Source organism: Terrapene carolina, unplaced genomic scaffold (assembly GCF_002925995.2).
Source record: "Terrapene carolina triunguis isolate 2854851 unplaced genomic scaffold, T_m_triunguis-2.0 Scaffold66, whole genome shotgun sequence".
NCBI classification, from domain to species: Eukaryota; Metazoa; Chordata; order Testudines; family Emydidae; genus Terrapene; species Terrapene triunguis.
Genome location: NW_020664417.1, coordinates 44,106,721 through 44,116,023, shown reverse-complemented (window position 1 = coordinate 44,116,023; position 9,303 = coordinate 44,106,721). Strand labels below are relative to the sequence as shown.

General features: G+C 41.6%; 1 protein-coding gene across 1 annotated transcript in view; it reads left to right on the top strand.

Annotated features, from left to right (window-relative positions):
• Nucleotides 1–2,084: 2,084 nt before the first annotated feature.
• The window catches only part of LOC112102628 (EF-hand calcium-binding domain-containing protein 6-like), a 77,971-nt gene continuing 70,752 nt past the window's right edge, over nucleotides 2,085–9,303 (top strand). Inside the window, exons 1-3 of the mRNA XM_029910616.1 lie at nucleotides 2,085–2,107; nucleotides 6,304–6,411; nucleotides 8,310–8,375. Of these exons, the coding sequence (XP_029766476.1) occupies nucleotides 2,085–2,107; nucleotides 6,304–6,411; nucleotides 8,310–8,375 (197 nt within the window). The remainder of the gene's footprint in view (nucleotides 2,108–6,303; nucleotides 6,412–8,309; nucleotides 8,376–9,303) is intronic.

The window sequence follows — 9,303 nt, the reverse complement described above, 5'->3', positions numbered from 1 at the left end:
TGGTCCATTGGGTTGACTCTGCTGACATTTTGTCAGTGCTTGATGTTCACAGGAAGGTGACAAATGCAGAGGAAGCATGAACTATTCTCTAAGAAAGGAAGCTAAATCTGATAATGACTTTCTCCTCTTGCTCTTTGCAGGTATGACACAGAAGGAACAGGAGTTCTGAAAGGAGATATACTACTTAAAAAACTAGGAGCTGAGCTCCAAAATGGATCTTCAAACAATGCTAAAGTTTCTGGTAAAAAATAAATAAATATTGGTTAATTGAATCCATAGCTTTCAGTAACCTTCATGGCAATCAGAAAAAAAAGGTCATGGAAAGTGAATCACTTGTGGGATTGGTTATGGATACATCTCTAGACAACTGGCTCAGAAGTAGTCAAGTCTTAAAATAGTTACTCTCTGTCTGTTGGCTGTCTGGTAGCCTCTGTGAAATGAATTTCATGGTTTTAATTCAGTTATTATTGGACTAGGTATCCACATCACAAAACTTCCACCGTATTTGTTGTTTACTGATACCATTCTCCACCACTCTCTCTATCTGAGGTTTTTCTATAGTACTTATCAGAATAACATCTAAGCACTGAACAAGTAATTTAGATCCTCCAAGTATTGTTTATAGAATGCTTATAGTTGATTATGCTGGTTGCCTTTCCTAGGTTCTGGGAGTTTTTCTTCTTTGTGTCAATGTTTACTTAAATATCCTGCACTATATGATGTTACCTATGCACAGACACCATGGTTATCTACTCAGTTACCTGTCTGCAACATCAGGGATAGAATCATCAAGGACTTTTGGTTCCAAAAACATAGGCATCTACTACTTGAGTTAAAGAAAAACCTTTGTTACAAATATATGTAAGGCTTTTATTCTCTTTATACAACACTCACAAGAGGGCAATATAATCATGAACAGGTCTGACAGTTGATCAAGTAACACATACATTAGCAAATATATTACAAATACAGCAAACAGACCTGCAGTGAGAGTACCTATAATGTAAGTCTCTGTCATAGGGTCCAGCCTTCTAGCTTAAGGGTAGACATGGGGAGCCTAATGCTCTCTGCGTTCAGTTTCAGAGATGCATACAAATGTGTGGCTTGGTGTATGAAGGATCTGCCTTGAATTCCCCAATGAGCAGAGACTGAATGGCTGTGGAGGAGGAATTGTTCTCTTACATCTCAGGGTGATCCCTCGAAGTCAGGGTTAAAGCACATTGGTGGTGCAGTGTGGGGAAGCTTGGATTGATGCTGGCTTGCACTTTAGAACAGGTGTCATCAAACTTTTTTATTCTGTACACCACTTCTTGAGATCCTTTTATGGGACACCTCCCCTCCTAACTGTCTGGTTATGATTCCTCATCTTCACTCTACTGGAGACAAGATGAAAATAACTTCACTTAAATGCAACCAACGCAGCTGCATGGTTATTTCTCTTCACCTTGTATCTTTGTTGCTTATTTCACTGTAGATGTGGATCTCTGCTTGTTCCCTGCAGTCCCCACTTTCCATCTCACTTTGCAGTTTAGTTCTGTCCTCTTGTGTGTTTGTTACCCCTCAAAATTTAGTGTCATTTGCAAATTTGATCCTGGTTAAATTTACACCCAAGAAATACTTTGCAAAGAAAGCAACAAAGGAGTTGTACAAGGTGCAGAGAAGTGATGTCTTTAAGTTTAATTGGATTAAAAAAAAAGTACCTGGAAAATCTGAATGAGTCTTGGGCTGTGCTCTAACTAACAGGAGGCATCACTGATTGAAGAAAGATGGCTGTTTCACCACTGTTAGGACTTATCAGTAACTAGATCACGGAGAGTTACTGCTGTCTTCCCATCCTTTGACTCCTTCAGTACTATACAGTTTCAGTGCATTAGAGTCGTATTATTTTTCTCACCATATTGCCTGTCTTCTTTTTGTTTATATTAAATAATTTTTAAACTTTTCTTTCCATATCACAACTGAAGGGCAAAGCAGAGAAATCTCGAAAGCAGAGTGGGAACGCAGAGCTTCACTTGACATAGAAAGGTGGCTGAAAGATAAATTCAGAGAAGGATTTAGAAACATGAAAGAAGAATTTGAAAAACATGACCCACAAAAAACAGGAAAGGTAAAATGCTTTTTAGTCTGTGAATCTGTTCTAAATGGGGAAGCGCCCACAGCAAATGATCTGGAGGTATTGTGTGGGCTGTAATGAGATGTGAAGCAAGGCCTGTTGAATCCAAACCCCAGTACACTAACCAGCCAGCTGGTATTACTCAGTAGGGTTACTTAGATAAGCGAGAAGAGCATTATTTGGTCCTTTGTGTTTACCAGTATAGCAGTGATCTCCACATTTGTTGCTGAATTGCTGGAAAATGTATCCATTAATATTGTTTATATCCATAGCTTTGGTGATGCTTCTAATAAGAAAATGGTCCCTTTTGTATTAATAGGCACTAACCATTTGAGTAGCAAGTGTTTATTCCAAACATTTAGAAAATCAGGACCAAGGCAAGCAGTTTAGCAAGACTGATTATGTATAAAGGAGAGGACCAAACAAACAAGCCCAAAGTGTTTGCAATCTCTTTTTATAGATTGACACTTTTTATTAAGTTCACAATGGTGGCCCAAGAGTACAAGTACCAACTCAGGGCACACTTTTAAAAACTAGGGCACAAACTCCAAATTGGTTGTGAATTCTGAACTTAGATTTCACCAATCAACTGCACCAAGTGCAAACTGATCAGGCACATTAACAGCCTTAAACGGGGTCCCAGACAGTCCCCTCGGACATTCTGGCTTATCTTGCCACCCATGGGAGCACATCTCTGTAGTAGATGGCCTTTAAGACCAAAAATCACAACAAGATTCAGGTTATTCCTCATCACAAAGGACCAGTCACTTACCCCAGGTCAATTTTCCCTTAGATCTTGCACCAAAGACAATGCTTGTAGCCAGACCTATAATAAACTATATGAAGATTTATTAAATAATGGTTACTCAATGCATTCCTGACATGCCACCAATGCTGGGGCTTGCAGATAGGCCTTAAGCTAAGCCTACTCCAGGGGGAATTCTTCTTTGGCTTGATCCACAGCAGGATAAAAGAGCCACAGTGGAGGGGAGAACTCCTATCAATGGGACTGCTTGTAGAGTAAAGTTCTGTTCATTGAATGAAACCCTGGCTCCACCCAAGCCAATACGAACATTGCCATTGACTTCAGTGGAGTTGGGATTTTTGCCCATTACGAGTAAGGTGGCTGAATGTGGCCCTTGAACACTGAATAAATACAGTGATCATGCAACAGAATAAGTAATGAGAAAGCTCATCAGTGACATTCTGCATATTAAAGTTTTATTTAAATAAAGTGAAGTCTGATTCACTTTTTTTTTTTTTTTTTTTGGAAGGTGGGAAAAGAATCCTTCTTGTCAATCCTACAAAAATTTGACATGCATCTCAAAAAGGAGCATTTTAACCTTTTCCTGGCAAGATGTGGTCTTGAAAACAGCCAAACTGGGATCAATTATTTGGATCTTTTAAGGAACTTCCAGGATCGTAGTGACAGAGGGATCACACACAAAATTCTCTCTAATTCCAAGCATAAGTTCGTATGAAGTCGTCGCTTATTTATCATTGCTTTCTCTGATTATATGGCTTTGGTAGAGCTGCACCCATTTTCACAAGGTAGAATTAAGCCCAGTGACTCAGACCAGAAAGAGAAGTGAAAATACAATCCAACGGCCCTTATCCAGTTGAAAGCCGCCTCTGTGACTTCCATAGGCCTCCTATGCTCTGCATCTGTGGAGGCTGCACCTAATTTTCATGGGGTGCTTTGTGAAGTGGAGGCTTTCTTGCCTGACTAACAGTGACAACCAGGAAAGAGTTAAAGTCTAATATGTTGCATTTCTGGCCGACAGCGTTGTTTCTGTCATCCAGTAGGGCTCATCAAGCCTACACTGTACCCTTTCCCCCTACAACGCTCCTGGAAAAATGGCAGATGGAATTAGGGCAGGGCTCCCCTCTCCCTCCACATCCCCAAAAGAGAACCTCTCCCTTCTGGTAAGTGGGAAAGGTCTCCTCAATGCAAAGGTTTTTGTTGATTTGTGTTTTTAAAAAAAAGGTCCCTTAAATCAGGACAATGCACGTTTCTCATCTTGGGCACCACTGAGGGCTAGAGGTTATTCTGAACCTTGGCCTGTAGAAATTTTCATGTGCTGCCTGGTTCCCATTTGGAGTAGAGGTGGTGGAATATAGACCATTAGGGAATATTGTACCACAGTGGGAGATGTGCAATTTTGCTTCAGCAAGCACAAGTTTATTTTAACATTAGCCTTCTGAAGCAGGATGACTTTCCCCCTGAATAAGTGGCTTGGTACAGAGCCATAAGCCATGGCCTTCTGCAGTTTGCATGACTTGGAAAGCTGGAGATAACTACTACTAGATAGGGCCTCTAAAGACTGAATCTGCCTCCATGACAAGATAAGTAACCTGAAATAAACCTGTTAACAAACAGTAAAACTATCCATTTTGTCTTTGGAGAGACTCCCTTTTCAGTCTGAGCCATGCTTCCTCTGTGCTATTCTCCTGCCCTCTGCTGTGGGAGTTTCAGTACCAGAAGAACTTTAAAGACTGTCACAAAATTCAGCTGAACATTATTAACAAAATGTGAACAGAAAAGTAACAGTCCAGGAGTAAATGAATTATTTCACGATCCTATTTAATGAAATACTTAATCCATTGAAATGATGTTTATTTTTCAGAAATAGATAATACCATTTTTCTTTTCAAATCTTCATATTTTTAAAGGTCTTCAATGCCATTTTGTATTTACAACAAAATAATGTGGCCAATGCTGTCATTACTGTTGTTCGTTATTTGCTAAGCACCAATAATATGCTTGATGCTGTGCAAGACAGCCTGTGGCCCAGAAATGTTACAAGCTAAAATATAAACAAGTAAGACAAGGTGTGTTGGAGACCCATAGGAAGGAGCTACCATAGTTAATTCAGATTTTATTCTGTATTTTTTCATCATGTGGAACTATTACTCTTCTCATTGGTTACGAACACTTGGGCCTTTGGTCCTTGCATCAGATTCATCTGAAGTTTGTATAAATTCTTAGAAAGGTACTGTTATGTTCTGTTGCTCAGAGCAAAATTCTGATGTGTCTTGTTGTGTTGGAGCACTGGGTGGGGGAAGAGGACTGGTAACCCTATTCTCACCTGTGCAGAAGCAGGACAGAAGCCACCTAGTATCTCCATGAGCAGTTGAAGGAGTTGGCTGGCATATCTGGAGGCACTCCATAGCCCTAAAGTGGTGTGGTCTACTAGAATGGGAGCATGGCACGGAGCGTGAGCCCTTGCACAGGCGCACACCCTGTCAGCGGGCATTGAGAGAAGTGCACATGACTCTGCTTTGGAACAGCAGTAGGGGGCATAGCTGAGCACCCTGGGCTGATCCAAAGCCCATGGAAGTAAATGGAAAAACTCTCTCTGATGTCAGTGGGGTTTGGCTTAAGCCCATTGTACTAATCCCATTTTGCTCTGCTTTAGCATAATGACTTCAGGGCTCTTTGCTTAGCCATCATCACTCACCTACCTAAGAATGCACATCATAATAGTAAGGCCAGGATTTGGCCTTAATATTTTTCTCTTAAAACATGATTGTCATGTATAACTTTTGTAATTGTTGTCTTGCTTTCTGTTCCTCAGTCATCCTGACCAGGCCGCAGAGGCTTTTGATGTCACTAAAAGCTCTATGTTAGCATGATTTACAGAACCCACAGGGTGTGCAGGAGTGCCTGAGCACAGAGGAGTATCTTATCTTCTACTTCTCCAACCAACATCTAAAAATAACATTCCAACAGACCATCCATCGGTGGTCTGTCGCTGATGGTATCCTAGTAATAGTAGCCTGTAAGCTGTTGAATGGAGTTATTATAAAGCACACCAAGGGTGTGTTTGTAGTGATTCATATCCACAGCCAGTTTCTGAACAATAGCACAGACCAAACCGTCTAGCCATAACGTGTGTGGAGAGGTGCGGGCTAGTACATTATTTTCAAAAGCGTGGTTATACTTTGGAAGGTACTGTAGTTATGGCACTGTGTTGTTCCATGTTTATTCTCTCTCGGTGCCTTCCAGAGCTGGGAGCCGGCTAGCCAGAAAACATTTTAGTTCCATTGAATCTGGATTTTTGCGTGGAACACTGTTCTGTCAGAAATCTCTTGACCAGCTCTAGCTGCAGCACAAGAATATCAATAGAATAAAGAAGGTATGTGCAATATCTGTATTAATCCTTGCTTTTAAATTGCATCCTTTGTAGATTTCATCGTGAAAGGAGCATCAGCCCAGCTTCCACTCTGACTGCAATTGAAGCAAAGTTGGCAAATTTGTTTCAATCTGATTTCCTTTCACTCTTGGCCACGTTCCAGTAAGTGTCTTTTCTTGTTATGTTTGACAGATTGTGAGCTAGAACTATTGAAGGTGCTAAAATAGAAAGAATCCACGAACACTGGAAATACAAATTTAGAATGAAAGAAAAGGAGTTTTTACAGGAGACAATGTTTTAGGCCCTGATCCTGCAGTGGGGTGCAACTGTGTGGATCCCCCTGCAGAGTTCCATTGTTGTTGAATAGGTTGATATCAGTTGGACTCTTCAGTGAGGTTCTGTACAGATCAGATCCCTTTGCAGGCCTGGAGCCTTAGCAATGGTTCCAGATGCTAATCAAGATCTCATTAAAAGCCAATGACCCCTTGCTAGCCTCTATATTATTGAGAAGGTGGCATCATCACCGACCTCCTTTTCAGAGAAGTGTGAGTGATTGTGAAGAAATGACCACTCTTAGTTTATTTAATTAAAACATATATTTTAGGCATTTGCGGGGCCCTGGTGGACCTTTCTGCCTCGTCGTGAGAGTTGCTCCATAGGGCCTGACCCTGCAAAGTGCAGAGTGCCCTACGTCCCCATGAGAGCAGGCAAAACTGAAGTGCCAGATCCTCAGCCCCGCTTTGTCACCTTTGCCTGTTCCTGCAGGGTAAAGATGACAGAAAGGTGGCTTAAATTGCCAGTTGGGGATGCTCCTTATGGAGGTGAACCCCTGGGTGGTGTAGAACTGGGGTAGCTGGCTATGCATCACCGACTCCTGGCACCCCCGCTGTAGGGTGTGTGGCTGGAGTGCTCTGTGTTCTGAAGAGCTTTCCCCATTACTCCCTCAGGCTGCTAGAACTTGTGCTGGTGGCCCCTAGGGTCAAGGAAGGTGCTGGAAAGCCAACTATGCCCACTCTCTCCTTAGCTGTGTGAGGCTGTGGTGTCCCTCGGGATTTGCCCACAGTTACAAATAGATTCCAGGCCCTGCATTTATTGCTGCAGAAGCTCAGCTAGAAACTGGAACTCTCTGTGTTACAGCCCTTGAGCTTTGAGGGAGCTGATGAATTTGTTTTCAGTCATAGACAGACCGTTAAAATCACAGTTTAGCCTGTAACTCTTGACAGTGCGCCTTTTAAATGATTCACTGGTGTGTTCAGTCAGCGCGTTTTGTTAAGATGCAAGTCATTGAAGGTTTTCAACTGATATGCCATATACTCAGGTAATCAATAGACATTCTGCGGGCCAAATCCAGATAACCAGACGTTTTTGAACCCCAAAATATTTTTATTTACTTATTATTATAATTATTGTTGGGGGGTTTTTTCTGTGGAGTCTGACCCTTGACTATACCTTGACCATGAAATTTGGACCTTGACAAAAAATAACTGACTACCTCAACTATACATGAAAAGTAGTCATTGCCCTAAATCCTGTCTCCAGCAAAGTCTGACTAGTCTGACTATGCATTGGGGAATTCCTTGAGAGCTGAGGGGCAAAGGAAATAGGAATTCTCCCATACAGCCTCACATGGGGAGTAGTCTTCCTGGTGTCTGCACCCTCCCTGACCAATGGATTCAGGAATCAGCAAATTCGCTGGTTCTTTTCACTTGCCGGCCGACCCACTGTCTGCTCCTCTCTGTGTAGCAGCTGTGCATAAAGGAACCCCCGGAAAAATGGACTCCTCAAGTCATGCCCCATTTGTGCACAGTGCAGCCAGACCACTTCTCCTGTGGCAGGGCCTTGTACACTTGAGGCAAGGTTTGCCCCTTATCGCACAAGGTAGATGACATAGAAGAAACCTTGGAATGGTATTGGGCCGTCTATCTGAGTCATGAAATGTGGGCCAAAATGATCTTCTAGCTGTGTCCTTTCACTAATCTAGGGCTCACTTGTTTTCAATATGCAGGATAATATGTTTTCTGAACGTCATGGGGTCTGATCCCTTTTTCTGTATTTCTCAGAAAAATTGACAGGTTGGAGAGAGAGGTCATTAGTCAGCAGGAGTTTCAAGCAGCAGTTGAGAGCCGGTAAGAATGAGTTTCTTTTGTTCCCTTCATTTATGATCATGAAGTTGTTGTAGACAAGTTTTTATTTCATAGGGATGTTTCCTTAATACTCAGCTTTTCACATTGCCTGCCACTGCATGTGTCCGTGGCATGAACACATTGCATTTCAGTGTCGGTGAGGCCACGTGAAATGACCAAAGGTGTTGAGAAGGCAGGGAAATAATGGATTTTTTTCAGTCACTTTTTTCTCTTTCAAACTACAATTGTGTGAAAAGAGCAGTTTGAATCTTCTTAAGATAGAAAAAAGGGGGTGTGTTACATAAAAAATAACTGGATCTGACTCTCCACTCTGTTCCATTGGTTTTATGCTAGTGCAATCCCGATGTTTTCAATGGAGTGGCACCACTGTAAAACTAGTGTAATGGAGCAGAGAATCAGGCCCTCTTGGTGCCTTACACCAATTAAAAATGATAAATGACAAAACAAAGGCCTGATCCTGCAAGGTCCTGAGCACCTTCATTTCCCACTGAAGTCAACGGGAGTGAGGTACTTGGCTTCTCACAGGATCAGGCTTTAACAGAATGTAACAGAATCTCCAATCCGTAATATAAAATCACTCCCAACCTGGCCAAACAAACATGCCTTGTGCCTTTAAATGATCAGTCGCAATTCATAGTGTATTGAAAACCTAGACCAGGTGGTTTGTTGTTGATTATCCCTTGATTTTATTTGACCATTCTTAGATACTATGGTTTCTCCTTTAGTTCTACTTATTTGCTTCTAAATTAAATTCTGTTATCATTGGGCATATGGTCTGCTTCTTCTAAACAAAATGATGGAAGGGGAACGTTTATGTGAAAAACAAAATGGCTAGTCTTTAAAAAGAACAGGAGTACTTGTGGCACCTTAGAGACTAACAAATTTATTAGAGCATAAGCTTTCGTGGGCT